This window comes from Chrysemys picta, chromosome 4 (genome assembly GCF_011386835.1).
Source record: "Chrysemys picta bellii isolate R12L10 chromosome 4, ASM1138683v2, whole genome shotgun sequence".
In the NCBI taxonomy this organism is placed as follows: Eukaryota; Metazoa; Chordata; order Testudines; family Emydidae; genus Chrysemys; species Chrysemys picta.
Window position 1 is genome coordinate 60,801,038 of NC_088794.1, and position 19,828 is coordinate 60,820,865.

A 19,828-nucleotide genomic window follows, 5' to 3' on the forward strand; every position below is an offset into this window, starting at 1 on the left:
AAACAAACCTGGTCATCAGGCGCAAGGAAGAGGATTTACATGATTCCCAGGTCTACTTCTCACCGTGTTTGGGCTCCTGCAGAATCTTTACTGGACAGTGAATTAAAGAGGCCGGCATCAATTTCTACTATCAGTGGTAACCAGCCGAATCCTTTTATTTAATTTCAGGTGTTTATACTGAGGTTGTTTCCCTCCTGGCAAATATGGATGACCAAGATAAGGGCAAAATTGCCCTCAGGATTGCCTTGATAGCTGAGACCGAGCTGGCTAGCGTTGTGACAGTTCTGCTAGAGAAACTGCAACAGGATGTGGTAGGGCAATTTCATGAAATTACATCTGCTTTCCATGTGTCCAAACCAAATTCTGCCTGATTTCAGGGGGGTATAGGGGAATGCATGGGAGTAATTCAGTATAGAACTTGGCCTGGCGCACCATCAGTATAATCAGTATTCACCCTTCTGTCCTCAGGCATAAACTCATAATGCAAAATGCTGTTATTACAGATCAGGATGATATAATGCTCTATAAAGAGAGAGTTGTCCTTTTACACACAGTGGAGTACATGGGCTGGATATAGTAAAAGTACACTGTAGGACTTGCAGTAATCTCTTCCAATAATACTTTGCCCTTCTTTAGCATCTTCATCCAAAAATCTCAAAGCACTTACCTAATACTAATGAATTAAGACTCACATCTTGTGAGAATGGTAAGCATTATCCCCATTTACGGATGATTTGTGTCACAGGGAATTAAGTTACTTGCTCAACACCACTTAGCAAGTTAGTAAAAGAATGTGAATAAAGTGAATAAAGTGAACTGACTCCCTGTTCTAAATCCTAGGCTCATTAATTATGTACGTGCGCAGTAGTGCAGAATTCCCCCAGGAGTAATATTCAGACCCCTTTTTCCATTTATTGATACTTGCATCCAACAAAGTTCATTTCTCTATTAAGGGCCAACACGGAAGGTATTTTAGTTTCAATTAAAGTACTAGGAGGCCAAGACAAGCAGTTCAGTTCAAAACTGAACTTGGCCTCCTAGTACTTTAATTATTTGAATTACTCAATTATGCTAATTAATTTGATTAATTACTTGAATTACGTACTGCTTATGTATTCGTAAGTTATCAGTGACAATTTTCAATTAAAAAAATCCTCCTTCCATTTAAAAATGAATGGAAGGAGCTTCTCCCCAGTGGAGCTGTCTGGTATGATTGCAGTGTGCAGAAGCATTCCTTTTCAAGCAGAACCACTGGAATGTTTAGCCAGTCAAGAGATCTGATTGGCTTTGAACATTCCAAAGTGCTTTATGACCTTGGCCTGCAGGTCACATAGATTTAGAGACTCGCAGGAGACAGAGATGGAAAAGACCTATTGGATCATCCAGTCCATTTCCCTGCTAATGCAGGAGCATTCCCAGCGACCATTTTCCTAATAGACCTGTCTCACAGTTGGGGCATTTTTCCTGTTATTAAATTGTATGTCTTTTTTTAGTTTAATCCCATTACTCATAATTTTACCTAAATGTATTATACTAAAAAATTCCTCTCCCTCTTTGGTGTTCACACCCTTCAGATACTTGTATGGTATTATCATGTCTCTCTCATAGTCATCCCTTGGCCGCGTCTGCCATAGACAGCTCTTTCAGTCTGTCTGCAGAAGCAGAGGTCTGCTCGGGCCCAATTTTTAAGCCCAACCTGAACTGGCCCCAAGCCCACTCACCTCACCCTGAGAGGGTTGAATCATTTTCCATTCTGATCCCAACCCTTCCCCCCAAACCAGATACTCAGGGCCGGCTTTAGGCCGATTCAGCCGATTCGGCTGAATTGGGCCCCACGGCAAGAGGGCCCCGCGCCGCAGCTCTCCACCCCGCCCCCAGCTCACTTCCCTCTCCTCCCCTGAACGCTCCGCCCCCTGCTCCTCCCCCGCCCCTGCTTCCCGCGAATCAGAGGTTCGCGGGAAGTCTGAAAAGAAGCAGGGGCGGGCAGACAGCACCAGGTAAGCTGGGGTGGTGGGGGGTGTGAGAAGGGCTCCGGGGAGGCGTGGCGCGGCCCAGTCCAGCCCCGGCCGAGCACCTCCGGCCCCAGCAGCTCCGGCCCCGGGGCGCCGGTCCGGGCTGCTCGGCTTGGCTCCGGCCCAGGCCCCGCGGCTCGGCTCCGGGCCCGGCCCGGCCCCCGCGGCTCGGCTCCGGGTCCGGCCCGGCCCCCGCAGCTCGGCTCCGGGTCCGGCCCGGCCCCCGCGGCTCGAGCCCGGCCCCCGCTGAGCGGCTCCGGGTCCGGCCCGGCCCCCGCGGCTCGGCTCCGGGTCCGGCCCGGCTCGGGCCCAGCCCCCCGGCTCAGGTCCAGCCCGGCACTGGCTGAGCGGCTCCGGGCCAGATCCAAGCCCCACGACCCCGGCTGGAGCTCCGGCCGGAGCGGGGCCCGATTCCTGGGGGCGGGGCTTGTGGCAAGCCACGCCCCCAGGAATCGGGCCCCGCTCTTGCTAAAGCCGGCCCTGCAGATACTGCCACCGCATCCTGCTCATGGGGAGCGGCAACAATGTGCAGCAATGGCTTCATCCTCTGCCCCCTGGGTATGTGCTGCAGAGAGAGAGATGCTGTGACTCCTCGGCATCCTCACTCCACAGCGCATGCAGCGCAGAAAGGAGGTGATGGCTGGCAGAACATGCAGTCACGGTTCTGCCGATCCCATGGGCTAAAGGAGGAGGGCCGAGCTGACCCGAGTCCAAGAGGGGTTTTCTCATCCAACCTGACCCTGACGCCTGTAGTCAGGTCCCATAGGATTTGGGTCAGGTTGCAGGGCTCTATTCAAAAGTCAATTCAGCCACCACCCTGCATTCTTTTTTGCTCCCCCATGAATTACTTCCAATTTGTTGATCTCTCTGGGAATGTGGTGCTAGAAAATGCAACAATCCAGATGCAGTCACACCTCAGCTGAACAGAGAGGAACTGGTGTCTTCTTGCTTTGTACCATCATCCCTGTGTGTAAAAGACCCAACCCACATGGCTCTTTGTGGGAGCCATCACACCTTGCATATACATGTTGACTTTGTTTTTCACTGTCACCCCCAGGGCACTTGTTGCTTCCCACTTTTCTCCCTCCCATTATGTCAGTTACTTCTACCTCCTTTCCAGATGTGGCAGTTTTCTGAAATGAATCTTGTTCTCTGCTCAGGTTTTTAATTTCTCTGTGTCCCTCTTTATTTTTTCTCTGTCCCAAATGATACTACAACTGCTCCATATTTACAAAAAGAACAGGAGTACTTCATAGAATCATAGAATATCAGGGTTGAAAAGGACCTCAGGAGGTCATCTAGTCCAACCCCCTGCTCAAAGCAGGACCAATTCCCAACTAAATCATCCCAGCCAGGGCTTTGTCAAGCCGGGCCTTAAAAACCTCCAAAGAAGGAGACTCCACCACCTCCCTTGGTAACCCATTCCAGTGCTTCACCACCCTCCTAGTGAAAAAGTTTTTCCTAATATCCAACCTAGACCTCCCCCACTGTAACTTGAGACCATTACTCCTTGTCCTGTCATCTGCCACCACTGAGAACAGCCAAGCTCCATCCTCTTTGGAACCAACCCTCAGGTAGTTGAAAGCAGCTATCAAATCCCCCCCTCATTCTTCTCTTCTGCAGACTAAACAAGCCCAGTTCCCTCAGCCTCTCCTCATAAGTCATGTGCTCCAGCCCCCTAATCATTTTTGTTGCCCACTTTACTTGTGGCACCTTAGAGACTAACAAATTTATTGTAGCATAAGCTTTTGTGGGCTACGGCTCACTTCATCGGATGCATGTAGTGGATATATATACACAGAGAACATGAAACAATGGGTGTTACCATACACATTATAAGGAGAGTGATCAGTTAAGGTGAGCTGTTGTCAGCAGGAGAGAAAAAGAACTGTTTGTTGTGGTAATGAAGATGGCCCATTTTCAGCACTTGACAAGGAGATATAAAGAACTGGGGTGGGGGGAAGATAAGCATGGGGAAATAGTTTTACTTTGTGTAATGGCCCATCCACTCCCAGTCTTTATTCAAACCTAATTTAATGGTGTCCAATCTACAAATTAATTCTAATTCAGCAGTCTCTTGTTGGAGTCTGTTTTTGAAGTTTTATCTCCTTGTCAAGTGCTGGAAATGGGCCATCTTCCTTACCACAACAAACAGTTCTTTTTCTCTCCTGCTGACAACAGCTCACCTTAACTGATCACTCTCCTTATTATGGTAACACCCATTGTTTCATGTTCTCTGTGTATATATATCTTCCTTCTGTATTTTCCACTACATGCATCCGATGAAGTGGGCTGTAGCCCACGAAAGCTTATGCTCACCTAAATGTGTTAGTCTCTAAGGTGCCACAAGTACTCCTGTTCTTTTTGCAGATACAGACTAACACGGCTGCTACTCTGAATCCTCCATATTTAGTATCATCTGTGAATTTCTACACTGATGGGCCTCATAAAAGACACCTTTGAGTGTGCAACTGTCACTGTAGATCTAACTGCTGAGCTAATTTCCCCTAGGAGCTGTTGAGGACTTATTGCGGGAGTTGGGTATTTTGTAATTACAAATTTACAAATTCTGTCTGGAGTGGATAGAGCAAGGGCAAGGTGCTCATTTGTATTGTTTGTTTTAAATAAATGAACTAGATAAGGGGGCAGTGAAGGAGGCTTATTCTGGCTCTTTTCTCTCCAGGAAGATTAAAATATGTAAATTGCTCGGCTGCTTCTGAAGTGCTGCTAAATGCGGGGATTGGAGGGCATGGCATGTTTTACACCACTTAAGCCAATGCAGGCTGAGGAGTCGGTGTGGCCTAGTGAATAGAACTCTGGATAATGACTCAGGAGACATGGATTCTCTTCCTGGCCACGGACCTGCTCTGTTATGATAAGACTTGGGCTAGTCATTTCATGTTTGGATTGTAAACTCTGTAGGGCAGGGGCTTATTTGCCAAATTACTGTGTGGTCATCAAGAAAAACTTTTCCCAATTGTTTGTTCTCTTATGTTTTGTCCCCAGCAAAACAGAGCAGATATTTACTGTGTCCTGGAAAAAGTATTACAGCAGGACACCGGGGGCCTAGAGAGAAGGCTACTGAACAAAATAATAACCCTGGCCTCCAACCACATGAGAGAGACTCAGGTAAGTTAGTTCTCCCGAGATACTGATCAAAGGCTCCAAAGCTTTAACTAATTAAAACTCTCTTTTTGAGGGGGTAAACTATATACTGAAACAAAAATATATTCTCCTGTTAGAGGCCCACACCTTCCTCCAGACGAAAGCCCAGGTCCTAGACAGCACTTGTGCACATGCATAGGATGGGAGAACTCACATGCGAAAGTTACACATGTGCTTAAGTGCTTTGCAGGATCAGGACCCGAGACACACGATATCAGACACAGAGACAGGCCTATGGTTTCTTAATGAGCAAGTCTTTCCCAAAGTCTACTAGGGATTTCATTATTGATCCTGATGTTATGTGGAAGGCGCTGTGATACTATCGCGATAAATGGCAGTATAAAGCCCCAAGACAGACAGAATCTGAGCTATCTCCAAAAGAAGCAGCATTGGATTTAGAATATAGTTTGCCAGCAGGAAAACCCATGGAAAAATCCCTCTCTTGTTCCAAAGGAAGTCAGCCTCCTTTGGGGGACAGTTTATTCCAGGAAAGCTCTCTGAATATCTTGAAGCTGCCCAGTCTGTGTCTCACTACCTCCTCAGGGAAGAGCAGGGAAAAATATCATATGACATCCACCACAAGTAGCTAATAGTAAATAGTCTAACTAAGCAGCTTGCAAGGAACTCAAAGGCTGAAAATTGTTTAGCCAAATGACTCGATGAATATTTATGACTAATGACTCTAGCCACAGAAAGTTGGGAGGCTTCATTCACAACTTATGCACAGAAATAAGGACTTGACTCATATAAACAACCCTGGCTAGTGCAACCGGCTTCAGTCACCTCAGTCTCTCTCTCTCTCTCTCTCTCTCTCTCTTTTTTTTTTTTTAGGAAGCAACAAATGAACTAAAATTGGCAGTTAGCAACACCTTAGTGACCCTGGCACGCTGCTATTTCCATGAGGTGATGTGCGAGCTGCAGTGTCATCTGAAAACACTGGATGAGTTTATTTTCATTACGTTGGGCAACCTGTCATCAGCCTATGGTATGGTAACTTCCATCTTTTGTTTCAAAGTTATTGTCTTTCATTTAAGGACAGGGGATTACTCTCTCTACCTAAAAATGTTACAGCTAAACAGAGCTCTGTTTGAGTGTGTGCATGCGGGTGTGTGTGGGAGAGACACAAGATTAACTGCTGTTGCTAGTTCTTGGCTTCCAGATCATGAGCTATCCAGACAGAGGTGCAAGCTCTAACTTATGTCCCTGACTGAAGTTCCTTAAGGATCGGATGGGGGAAGGTCAGGTCTAGTGGAGCTCTTCTCCACCCCACTTCCCATCCCGCCCCAGTGCTCCCTCCCCTTACTCTGGGAGTGAGTTGGGCATTGGGCACAGCTGTACACTGGTGGAAGATTCCCCTCTTCAGGGTGAATCCCCCACTAGCTTTCAATGGCTGCTTTAAAGCCATTCTGCTCTGCTTACGCAGTGCGAAATGGCCTAGGAGCCCATAGCATCCTGCTCCACGGTGTTTCTAAGTGTGTTGTAAGAAGGCGGAGAGCAGCTGATTATCTTTCTTCCTTCTCTTCTGGCCTTTCTCTGCAGCACTTGAGTGTATCCCTTATGTGGGAATGACCCTGAAGCACATGTTCTCCATGTTGGAGTTAGTCAAGGACAGCAGGCTGAGACAAGCATTTTGTGGTGGTAAGTGCCAGCACTTACTGTAGTGCCCAAAATGGATATTTAGGGGGTCTTGGTACAGATTTAAGTGACTGGCTAAGTTTGCAAACAGGCTCTGAACTGTGCTCCCTGCCCTGGATTGTACCAGGTGCTGCGTTCCTTGGCTGCCGTGGCACTCAGTGAAGTTGAGAGTGCTCCGTACTTTGCAGGAGGCGCTGAGCATTTGTAAATTCAGGCCCTTTATGACTCATGGATATAATTTAAAATAAACAGACACAAAGGCTGTGTAGTAAACTTTAGGCCTGGGTGTGTTCACTGATAAAGCAACTTCTCCTCGTTACTAATATGTCCTTTTCACATTGCCTGTCTTCTCTCCTTCCATGCAGTTCTGGAAAAATGGTCAATGGCAGTCCATGTATATATTACTAACTGGGAAAAGTGCACATTCCCCAGAATGGGTGCATCGCAATTCTGCGATCAAATTATTCCTTTACAATGTCATGTGACCAGCAACTGGCTGACCTGTGAGGATCTGGAGGTGAGAATTGCTGGCTTTCTAAACCTTTAGCAGAAATTGTAATGTTAAATTCTATGTGTCTGTCACTCTTTGTGATGATGGCATTTAATGGTAGGTCCTTTTGGATGGAACAGAGTGTCATGTAAAACATCTAAAACCCATATATTTATAATGTCACCACATCATGGAAATTCTGTCTGTGCACCGTGTACATGTATTCTAGTGTTATGCACCTAATGTGCAGATGAACATGGGATAGTGGGCTAAATTAATTCCTGATATAAGTCCATTCAGCCCCAGTGGAGTTACAGCAGTTTTGAGTTGGCCGAGAATGCCTACTAATCTGGGGAATATTTCACCTGGTGTAGTTGTGAGGTGCATTAGAATATAATCCTGAAACCAACCCTACGAGTCCCGGTTCTTTACCAGGAAATATTGAGATAGGGCCGTTCCTACAGTGGAACAAGGGAAGTTACACTCATTAGAAGTAGAAAAAGTGTGCCCATTGGATGATATTGAATGAATTCTTAGGAACATAAATTCTGTGTCTCATCTATGCAGCTCAAGCAGGCCATCATCAAAGCCCTTGGTCCCATGATGAGCCTCTTGCTACACAAAGAGGAGCATCACGATCGGGTATTTGAACTGATCTCATGGGTCCTTGAACAATATAAGGAGGACATTGATGTTTTTCACATCACCAAGGTGAGGTACCACTCATTAAGGTCTATGTGTGTGCATGTATGAACTGCACGAGGAATTTGCTGCCAGTGGGGTTTCCTGGTCTAGACAGTGACTTGTTAGATAATAAATATCCACACGAGTTCTGGGTTTATACACATGGTGACCCAGGCAACAAGATTTGTAGGTAAATGCCTCTTATGAAAAGCATCCTCTGTTTCCTGGGGGAGGATGATAAGGAGATAAAAAACAAATCATCTGCCCCCCTCCCCAACAAAATACTCCCCCCTTGTGATTTCCCAGTACATCCTGTCAACTCTGTGTCTCTCTTTTAGATCATAAGCTGCTCAGAGCAGGGACTGCCCTATGTTGTCTCTGGTCAGTACCAAGCCAACTGTCAATGATTGAAAATTAATACTAAGGAGGCTTGAGGGTGATTTCTTTGGATTATGTAACTAGATCGATATAAAAGCATTGCATGTCTATTTCATCTACCGTTCTATGCAGTGCTGTTGTAGCCATGTTGGTCCCAAGATATTAGAGCGACAAGGTGGGTGAGGTAATCTAATTAAAGATATTGTCTCACTCCCCTCTTCTCTCTATTTCATCTACCCTCAGTACCACATGAGAAGAAGTAAGGGGCCATATTCTGTCTTCAGTGGGGCTACACAGTGGTAAATGAAGTCATGAGACAGCTATAACTACTTGGTAGTGATATTTACTCACCATCTCTGTTGGTTGAAGCTTTCTGGTACAAAGTATGTGGTCACTTTTGGGGCTGAAATACCCATGATTTGGAGGGAACCAACGCATCATGGACTTGTTTGATAGCATCAGGGCACTACACAACTGCTTAAACATAGTAAAATATGTAGATGGCATCAGAGACATTCTGGAAGCTTCAAGCAGCAAAGGAGAAAAGTGTTTAGATGCAGGAAGGAATTAGGCCAGGTCTACACTAACCCCCTAATTCAAACTAAGGTACGCAACTTCAGCTACATGAATAACGTAGCTGAAGTTCGAAGTACCTTAGTTCGAACTTACCTCGGTCCACACGCGGCAGGCAGGCTCCCCCGTCGACTCTGCGGTACTCCTCTCGTCTAGCTGGAGTACCGCAGTCCACGGCGAGCACTTCCGGGTTCGACTTATCGCGTCCAGACAAGACGCGATAAGTCGAACCCAGAAGTTCGATCGCTCGCTGCCGAACTACCGGGTAAGTGTAGACCTACCCTTAGATTTTCACCTTTTTTATCAATCAGCTGGCAGAGGACATAAAACCATCACTGGTAAAGTTGGCAGATGAGGTAAAAATTGGGGAGTGGTAAAGAATGGAGAGGACAGCTCACTGATTCAGAGTGACCTAGATCACTTGGTAAACTGGGCGCAAACAGGTGCATTTAAATACGGCTGAATGTAAATGTCTGCATCTAGGCACAAAGAATTTAGGCCATACGTAACATGCTGGGGGATGCGGTTCTGGGAAGCAGTGACTCTGAAAAAGATTTTGCGGGTCATGATGAATATTCAGCTGAACACGAACTCACGCTGTGGCCAAAAAAGCTAAAGCTGGGATGCATAAAAAGGGGAATCTCGAGTAGGAGTACAGTGGTTATTTTACCTCTAAATCTGGCACTTGTGTGACTACCGTTGGAATACTGTGTCCTGTTCTAGTGCCCGCAATTCAAAAAGGCTGTTGATAAATTGGAGAAGATATTGACAGAAGAGCCACAGTGATTAAAGGATTAGAAAACATGCCTTATAGTGGTAGAATCAAGGAACTAAATCTATTGAGTTTAACAAACAGAAAGTAAAAGGGTGTGTGATGGGGTTTACCTACCCCGCATTGGTTCAGCAGGGGTTAATCATACATTGTGGGCGGAGGAGGCCATGCCCCCTCATCTCTGCTGGGCATGCTTCAGCTGGAACCAGGATATAAAAGAGAGCCGCTCAGCTCAGGCTGAGATGACTGCCGAAGGGAGCAGAGGTGCATTGCAGGCTCCTGCAGAGAGACTGCCAGTGCTCCAGGATTCAGAGGCCAGCCGGACTGTGGCTGCAACCAACCCCCAGCCACCCAGTGCCAGAGATGGAGGAGAGACCACAGAATCCCGGAGACTACCAGCTGCTGAAGAACGGGTGGGAAGTAGCCTAGGTGGATTAAGCACTGATCCAGTTGAGGTACCAGGCTTTGACTCGGCATGTTTGGGAAGGATCCCCTCTGAGTGGAGGCAGATACCCCTGCGGCAAGACAGGGCCCTGGGCTGGGACCTGTGGAATAGGTAGGAGCCAGTGGAGAAGGACTGGCCACTAGGCAACACTTCCCTGCCGCAAAAGGTGGTTCTATTGACTCTGGCCACTAGGCCGCATTGCCCTGCTGCCAAGGGCGGTTCCATTGACTCTGGCCACTAGGCCGCACTGCCATACCCAGAAGGGTAGCCCTAGTGACTCGCGCTGTTGGGCTGTGGACCCTCACCGAAGGGCTGCTGCACTGATCCCGACCATTAGGCTATACTGCCCTAGGAGCCAGGACTGCTGCGGTGACTAGGGAGACTAGGCCAGTTGGGCCGCCCCAGATCTACTTCAATTCCTCCACAACCTGGTACCACCCTGACAGGGTGGACCTATCCTGTGACAGGGTGACTTAATGACAGTCTATAATATCTTACACGAGGGATTCATGTTTTATAATGGGCTCTTCAGTTTAGCAGAGAAAGGTGTAACTTGATCCAATGGCTAGAAACTGAAGCGAGACACATTCAGACTGGAAATACGGCGTACATTTTTAATGGTGAGATAATTAACCATTAGAACCATTTACCAAGGGCCGAGGTGGATTCTCCCTCACTGACAGTTTTTATATCGAGATTGGGATGTTTTTCTAAAAGCTCTGCTCTGGGAATTATTCTGGGCAAGGTCTATGGCCTGTGTTGTACCGGAGGTCAGACTAGATGATGGCAATAATCCGTTCCAGCCTTGGAATCTAGGAATCCCCTGAAGCTGCTTCAATCACTACATATTGCTCCTGTGTGTGCCACCATCTGACTTTCACCCTCTGTTGCAGAGTCTGAGCCAGCTCTTGAAGGTCTCTTTTGAAAATAAGATCCCTCTACCTAAAAGGAAGTTTCAAGCCATCTGCAGTGCTCTGCACAACCAGGTGAGGGGTGGTTTTGCTTGGATCCCTTGAGTTTAGGCACAGCAGATCTGAAGCATATTAACAATAAAAATCTATCGAATGATAGTGCAGAGCCTGGGCACCTCCTCATGCCTTACTGATTTCTGCAGGCTCAAGAGTAAGCAGGTAGCGGTCTCATTTTCTTAGCTAATATCCAGCTCAGTTTGTAAAGCAATTTCACCATAAGCCAATTATCAGGGGAGTCAGAGTTGTATAGTAAAAACTGTGTCTTGATTAGATCAGCTCTGCTGCTCAAAACCCTTTAGCTTCTCTTATCTAATGTATTGGTCATTGTGTTTGATTCTTGCTGTGCATTCAGTACCATCTACCTGGGGTTCAGATCTCTATTTGGACAAGTAGGAAGTGGAAGCTTAGAAATTAATTGAACATTTTCTTTTCAATTACTTCTGATTAGTTTTTCTTTGACCATTTCCCTTCTTCCCACAGATCTGTTCTCAAGCTAAGCCGCTCAGCACGGAAAATCACGCTGAGCTGTTGGATTGTGTAGTTCTGCTAGGTAAGGGGAAGAGACTCTGAGTTGCACAGTGGTTTCCTTGTAACTTCCTTTGTCAGGTATGGTAAGAATAAGAGTTCTGTTGTCAGTGAGGACGTGATTTGTTCCCTTGCAGCCCGTTCTTCTCCTGATGATCTGATAGCATTTCTGCACTCGCAGCTGGAGATTGAGAATGAGGCTGTTCGTGTGGCCTCTTTGAATCTGCTCAGTGCCATTGTTGGTGCCGACTGTAAGTAACACAGGAGCAACTGTGCCAGCTGCCCTCTTGGCCGACATGCTGAGGGTTAAGTTGGGGACATCCAGAGCAGGGCCGGCTTTAGGAAGTGCGGGGTCTGATTCGTGGGACTTGTACTCACCGGGCGGCGCTCCGAGTCTTTGGCAGCAGGTCCTTCATTCGCTCCGAGTCTTCGGTGGCACTTTGGTGGTGGCTCCTTCATGTGCTGCCGAAGAGCCGGAGGGAGTGAAGGACCCGCCACTGAAGTGCCGCCAAAGACCCCGAGCACCGCCGGGTGAGTAAAAATTGAAAAGCCACTGGGCACGGGGCCCTGTTAGGCGTGGAGTGCAGGGCCCTCTTAGGCACAGGAGAATCGGGGGAATCGGCCTAAAGCCGGCCCTGATCCAGAGCTAAAAGCATGAGCTACTATAGATTGAGCTAAAGAACCAAGGCTTTGTAGGCACGGCAGGGCTGTAACAGACTCATCGCCTCTGCAAATGGGACACTGAGGCTCTATAACACACAGTCACCAGTGGTTTGGATATCCACTAAGGAACCAAATGCTGCTATAAGTTACCCCCGTATGGCCACCCAGAAATCAACAGGTTCAACTAAGTGCTGAATGTAGCCCAAGGTATTTTTCAACTTCAAATACAGAAGTTAACTTGGGGCTAATGCATGTTAACAATAATCAGATACAAATAAAATAGGACTCCTGACTCGATATTCATCAGTATTATACACTATAGATTCTGAGTTCTGTTATACTGGTGTAAACACAGATTAACTTCAGTGACCCCAGTCTATCTAACGCTTTTATAAGATTTCCATCATGGTAGTATGATGGCACTATTTATAGAAGTGGAATTACTTTAGATTTACACTGGTGTAATTGAGACCAGAGTCTGGTCCTATGTTTTTCCCACTGATTCTGTAGATGAGAGAAGCTCGGTACTATTCTTAAATAGGGCCCTTTGAAATCCAGGATTAATTCCAATGTGGAAAGTAAGTGAGTAGAACAAAGAAGTACTGTACACCTCTCCTTATCTTTCAGTGCCCGAGACAAGAGTTAAAAAGTTTCTGATTGTGAAGGCAGTGAAATCCACTCTCAGTGATCAGAATGCTAAGGTAAGATTGTGTGTGGAGCAGTGAAATATTTCAATTTTTTTCAATGATATGGGATGAATGGATATCTGGGTGGAGCTTTCATTCAGATCCAGGGGAGAGACTGCAGACTAGAGAAGGCATGTCATTCTCCTGCCAGTGTTAAATGTAGCCATGTTTATAATCCAAGGAGATAAACTCAAAAGCATAAGGACTCTCATATCCTATCTCCTATTTCAGGCAGAAGGGATAACAAGAACTCTTGTGTGTAATCTCTACCCTTGCAGGTGAGGAAGGCAGTTCTTCATTTCATCAGGAGGCTGCTCAGTTCAGGAAGTGTGGAGAATTGTGCAGCATGGGATATGGTAGCATATGTTTTCCGCGAGTTCAGTGTGTCCACCAGCAAACTGGTAAGGAGAGTTCTTAACACGTAGGACTCGGTCCTACCATTCTTGCATGCTGATTGCTCCCTTTGCCTTCCGTGGGAGTTTTGACTCAAGGACAGCTGGGCTGAATGATTAGAGCCAGAGTCTGATCAGTTATATTGGTGTAAAGTCAAGGTAACTCCACTGACTTTAGTGGCGTTACTCTGGATTTATACTAGTGTAACAGAGATCAGAATCTCACACTGGATATTTACATCTAACAGAGTTATCTAGGTTGCTCAAACCTCTGATGAGACACTGAAAATTCTGAAAACACCATTTTTCAGTGAAATGTTCTTGTACAAGGAAGCACATCTTTTTGTTTTCAATAGACTCTCCAGAGAACATAATGATGCCCAATTCTGTGGGTGTTGAAGCATACATAAACTATCAGCAAAACACCGAGGTTATGCAGGCTGCATCCCAGACTGTCAGGAGCCTGGAAAAGCTTGCTGCATATTTCCCTCACTACATACTCGACCCTACATGTACTAGTTTAAAAATATCTTCAATCCGTATTTCTATCCATGGACACAGCCAGGGGCTCCAGACACTTTGTGCTCCATGACTGGATCCATGATATGTATTAACATAAACAGTTCAACTTTACAGTAAGTTGTTGATAGACTCACACTCACTACACACAGAATGACCAAGCTGGTTGGGGCATCAGAACAAACAGAGTGGATCCCCCTGGTTCTGCATATTTATTTCCACTGAGCGGAGACTGAATGTTTTTCCTCAGAGATAAAAAGTTGAAACAGTTTTTTTTTCAAATTTAAAAAAATTTAACACTGTTGGGGAAACTCTTTTGTGTTCAGTGAATCATTCCCTTCACTTTAGGGTTTTCCTAAGCCTGGGATCTGACCCACCAGTTAGGAGTTTCTATTATTCTCTTTCCTTCAGACGTTTGTGCACTTCCGGTGCAATATAAAAGCAGGCATAGGTCAATGTTCAAGATGGCTTCGTAAGAGGACACTGATTCTATAGCCAGTGTCTTACTACTAGCTAATAAGTTCTATATAGCTATCTCACAGCAGGGTACAATACTTCTCACCCAGGCTATTCAGGAAGAAAGCACTATCCAAACCCTGTGCATTGACATCCTGCAATGTCTGGACACCTCAGTCAGTGGAATGACCCAAGTAAGTGACCTGTTGCTACTGCTTCTTGAAATAGGGACGTTCTTCCTTACGTTCCTTGTACCTCTCCACAAGGAAGCTTTTTGCACAGTCAGCATAATGGAGGAACAGCATGTCAAATTCATGTCAGGGATGGTGTGACCCCTTCATCATGGAGTAAGTGGTTCACATTAGAGAAAAGATATAAAGCAACTTAACTGGAAGGAATCATGTTGCAGAGATCTTCTCTTAATTCTTTCCACTGTCTGAGTGCAACTTCCCCTTAGATCCCCCATGAATACTTCTGATTTGGTGATCCTGGATTTGAACAGATATTGGGGCTGAGACTGTGCCTTATATAGGTCTGTAAAGTTCTGGGTGAGTTTATGGTGCTATCTAAATAGCTCCATAATGCTCTAATGCAGGGAAAGAGGATTCACCAAACAAGGCAGTGTATTTAAAAGACAGAGTGAGGGGGCACCAGACAGGTAGAGTGAGATGATGGGGATGAGGTGATAGGTTAGGGAAGGGTCAATGAGGAATAAAAGGAGAAGGGAGGGATTGAGACAGCAGGATATTGGAGGTGGGGGAATGGAAATAGCTGTGTACTGAACAGTCTCGCTCTTCTCTGCAGGTGTTATGGCCAAGGCTTCTGGAGTATGTGGTGCCAGCTCAGTACACTGGTACTTTGAAGCCTCTCTGCAGATGCCTTAGGGAACTGGCTGAGAAAAAGCAGCAGGAAGGAGAAGAAGCTGCTTGCCTCGACTACAGTGGACGAGGTTTATAACAGAAACTCTTTCATTTATTCTCTCCAGGCCCTATGAAATGAACAGATTCAGTCTGTTCCAGTTCTCTCGTCTGCAATCAGGAGGCTAAAATGAATGAGGGATGGTCTTGTGATTACAACATGGCCATGGGAGGGAGCTAGGAAATGTGGGTTCTCTTCCCAGCTTGCCACCAAAATTCTGATGTGACCTTGGGGAAATCACTTGATCTTTCTCTCTCAGCTTCCCCACTTGTAAAATGAAGGAGTAATTAATGCCAACCTCATAGAGGTGCTGTGAGGCGGAATTCATTCCTGTTTGTAAAGCATTTTGAGATGCTCAGAGACTAAAAGCACTATGGAAATGCAAATTATTATCAGCTGTATTCAACATTGGTGGGCAGGTTGGAAATGGATAGGTGAATAACATCAGCAGGACTCTCTGCAAAGCCTGGCATAATGAATGCTATTCTGTTTCTTTCCCTAGTGAAACTCCCTACACCCCAGGGACTGCTGGCGCGACTCTTGGTGAGTAGACCATGAGAATAGAGAATGTGAAGTGGGACAGTTAACTATAAAAATCGGTTTTATAGCTAGATGCTTATAGACAGGCTAAGGAATGTGTATGATTGGGTCTCTCTCTCTCCACCCTCTCCTGAGACACACTGTTCTGCATCCTCGTACTAGCTAGAATGCTTGCTTCTTCAGGAAGACACTGCAGTAGAAGCAAAAACTCTATTGTACGGTCTCCACAATGAGAGAGTCTGAACTATTCCCTCCTTCAGGAACAAACTGGTGTTGTGCTGACAAAACTTAGCCTGTTCTTTCTCTCTCATTGACAGGTAGTAGCCTCATCCCCTTATGAAAGAGAAGGATATGGATATGCTGCCTTGCAATTACTTAAGGCCCTGCACCACATTATCCACGCAGCAGTGGATGAGATGTGGGTAGTAAAGATCCCACCTCTGCTGCAGTACATTGAAGGTAAAGTGCTAGTTAGGAGGAGTGCGGTCCATGGAGAATAGAAGGGAAGCCACAAAATGCAGCTTCGTATTGACATGTGTTGTGCCATTCCTGTTGCAGTACGTGAGAACAGTGGGGAATTGAAGTTGGGGTTCTGGGCCCTCACTTTTCCTTCACCTGGATAACTGGGAACCACTGGGATAAATCCAGAGTTTAACCACTGAGGCCAATTCAATCAGGGCAGAATCAGGCCAGGAAGGTTTCAGCTGAATGGAAATTATACAGCAGTTCCCCCCACACCTTTGCTAGGTTATTAGTTGGGAAGGTGAATACCCATGAAGCTGGAGGTTAGTGAAATATTTTGGGGTTACATATATAGTCTGATTTTGCAAACTAAATTTTTCTGAAAATTAAACCCCATGTTTACTTTCAAGGGCGATTCAATTAAAAAACCCAGAGTTTTCTTTCTGTAAGGAAACCTGAGCCATAAAAGCTAGGTTGGCCAAGTGGCTGCCCTATGTAGAATCTAGGTATTGTGGGCCCAAAAATGTCTTTCACCAATTTTACAGTGGTATGAATCTATTGACCTCCGTGGAAAAAACCCTTCAGTCAGTGTAGGCTGTGTCTACACTATGGGGATATGCCAGCAGAGCTCCAATGACGTAGCTGTGCCAGGGTAGTCTCTGTGGAGCATGACAGACCCTACGTGGAGCACAAACCCGATATGTTTCTGATGAACGTCGGACCCCACAATGTTCAAGTGGGTTTGATATTCAAAAAAAGATTTAAGAAATGAGCTGTATCTTCCCTAGTTGTTGTTGCTGTACAGAGTCTCCAGTACTACATTGTGCCGACATTAAAAAAGGGTAGGTTAGAGCTGGACATTCAGAAACAGGGCCAGATTCTCAGCTGATGTAAATCAGTATAATTCCATTGACTTCAGTGAAGCTACACCGATTTACATCAAGTTAGGATCGAGTCCAGAATCTCTTATTATGCAGGAAAAGTTTGTATTCACATTAAACCCAGTCCTCTGATGTGCTGAACCGTTTTGTGAGGTGCTCAGCACCCTCAGCTTCCATGAAAGTCAACAGGAATTGGGAGTGTTCAGCGTCTCATTCCTGGTGGGTTGACCCTGAATAAAAATGCCAGCAAGGTACATAATATGATACTTTCTGTTGGTCCAACAAAGAACGTTGGCGTAGGTCCCATTTAGCCTTGAAAGCCCAGGTATGTTACAGCTTGGCAGACCAGGGGTTTTAGAAGGACAGATTGCAAAGGTAGGGTGACCAGATGTCCCGATTTTATAGGGATAGTCCCGATTTTGGGGTCTTTTTCTTATATAGACTCTTATTAGCCCCCCACCCCCTGTCCCGATGTTTCACATTTGCTGTCTGGTCACCCCATGCAAAGGAGATACCTGGGACGACTCTTCTTGCTAACCTAGGTGACACTATTGTTTTGCCTCCTGCTTTATAGGAAACACAGAGAATTCCCTGGACCATGAACGGTGAGAGCACATGCTGCTTCAGGTACAAGATGGCTTTCAGATGTATTGTCACAGCCCTCCCTCCCCCCTCCAAATGTACCAGCTGGGGAAAAACTTAATGATAAATTATTCATTAGAAGCAGAGCTGGTCAAACCATTTCATTTGCAACTTTTGTTCAGTGAAAAATGGCCTTTTTTATTTTCATGGGAGATTTTCAAATTTTTCAGTTTTTGTTTTTGTTTTTTTTTTTACAAAAAACAAAACAACCCCAACCCAAATAGAAAATGTTTAGTTTTTTTAAACTGAAGTTGATATTTTGGGGGTTTTTTTCCAGGTGCTTTCCTGTTTGTCTCCTCCCCCCTCTGGCTTTTTCAGTCACAAAGTGGAAGAGGGGAAAAAGGCATGGGGACGAGGGATAAAGGGAAGGAAAGGGGGGAAAACAAAGAATTGAATAATGGTCATTTTTGATTTGTAAAAGCAAAATATTTTTGTTTCTTTCACTTTTCATTTGTGTGGTGAAAAATCCCACTTGTTTTGTGAAATGGACTTACTATTGTTCAACCAACTCTAGTTATAAATAACTCTGTATTACCTCTGGGAACAACACAAAACTTAACCATAAAACCAGCATGCTAATGGTGCTAGTGCATCACTGGGGGACATCTAAAGGATTCTTTTTTTCTATTTGCCACTCAAAAGAAAATTTGCTCTGAGAAACCCAACGAGGAAAAGAGACAAGACAAGGTTTGGTGACTGTATCTCATGGAGAAGCCTTTCTGGTCAGAAAGAGCTCTTTACAGCCTCGTGTAAATCCAGACAAGGAACATTTTTATGGCGAGCGCTGAAAATGAAAGGAAAGGAACTAGTGACAAATAAGCCCCAGAAGGTTTGGAGTTCCATTTGGGGTTGGATTACACTCTAGAATTTCCCATTCCAGATCCAGGCTCATTTGAAATTCTTTGGGCTAAAAAATCAAATAAGATTAGGTTCTCTTGTGAGGTTTTTGATATTTCCTGGCTGCTGTTCAAAATTCGGGCCCGAAACAGCAAAGTGCTGAGAGTTACTAACCTCTCGCTGACTTCAATGAGAGTTGAGAATGTGACCCCGGATCCTTTGGGTGCCCAGTGGCAGAGGCCACAGGAGTGCATAAGATTACCAGGATTCCCTGGATCTGATCTCTATATAATCAAAGGGTGTCATGTAAAGACTTTACTGGATACCTGTGCCACACGGATCATCATAATCATTGCACAGTGACTGGATGGATAATATATAAGGCGTTATGGTTGTATACTGAAGTTTATGCTTTTAAGGTCTGTGAGTTAGGGCTGGTCACCAGAAAGCGATCAACAAGTTTCTTTCAGGCAGGAGATGCTTATCTGCCTGAATGGCTGTATGTAGATGAGTAATTATTCACAGTGGATGCTAATCAATAGAGCAACATTCTAATCAAGTGGTTGCAAAGTCTCCAGAGGAGATTCGATACAAGAAAAACAAACAAACAATAGGGGGTACCCTGTTTACAAGTGAAGACAATGGATGCTTGGAACTATATCTGGAGGTCCAGAGGTATCCTGCATCAGGTATCCTTCGCCTATTGGATGAACTGCCAGCTAGCTTGTCTCATGAATGGAGGATCACATTTGGTCTGGGTGTTTCATACTGGGAGAGAGATTTGGGGGAGCTGTCCTTTGTGAGACAGGGGAATGTTTGGTTATCTAAGTTTAAGCTCTAGAAGTGTGTTATGATTTTATTTTTATGTAACCATTTGTTTACATTAATTTTACTTGCTGCTTCTCAAATCTCTGATCTTTGTGAATTAAACTCTACTTGTTTTCACTATAAACGTATCTAAGTGAAGCATAGTTGTTTTCACTCTAAACGTATCTAAGTGTGTTAAATGGAGCGGTGATGCTGAGGTGACACCGGTGACATGGTATGTAGCAAATCTATGAATTCTGTGAGTGTCCAGTGGAACAGGGGCTGGACATTCTGGGGCTGCACAGAGGGCTCGGCGGTTGGAGTGTACCGATTGCTTACCTGTAGAAGGACAGAGGAGCTGGATGGGGTGAGAAG

General features: G+C 45.4%; 1 protein-coding gene across 1 annotated transcript; it reads left to right on the forward strand.

Moving 5' to 3' along the window:
• Positions 1-203: 203 nt before the first annotated feature.
• LOC135982772 (maestro heat-like repeat-containing protein family member 2A) lies at positions 204-16,447 on the forward strand. The gene is made up of 14 exons (XM_065590949.1): positions 204-311; positions 5,019-5,141; positions 6,009-6,167; positions 7,870-8,013; positions 11,048-11,140; positions 11,606-11,670; positions 11,705-11,901; positions 12,941-13,014; positions 13,278-13,400; positions 14,477-14,560; positions 15,171-15,315; positions 15,787-15,827; positions 16,142-16,283; positions 16,383-16,447. The coding sequence occupies exons 1-14, from the start codon at positions 204-206 to the stop codon at positions 16,445-16,447; spliced, it is 1,563 nt and encodes a 520-aa protein (XP_065447021.1).
• Positions 16,448-19,828: the final 3,381 nt, after the last annotated feature.

Excerpts from the sequence above, each read along its gene's own strand:
- LOC135982772 (XM_065590949.1), top strand. The coding sequence starts at position 204 with ATGGATGACCAAGATAAGGGCAAAATTGCCCTCAGGATTGCCTTGATA. Across the intron at positions 312-5,018 it reads AGAAACTGCAACAGGATGTG|CAAAACAGAGCAGATATTTA; the intron begins GTAGGGCAATTT and ends TTTTGTCCCCAG. Across the intron at positions 15,828-16,141 it reads GACTGCTGGCGCGACTCTTG|GTAGTAGCCTCATCCCCTTA; the intron begins GTGAGTAGACCA and ends TCTCATTGACAG.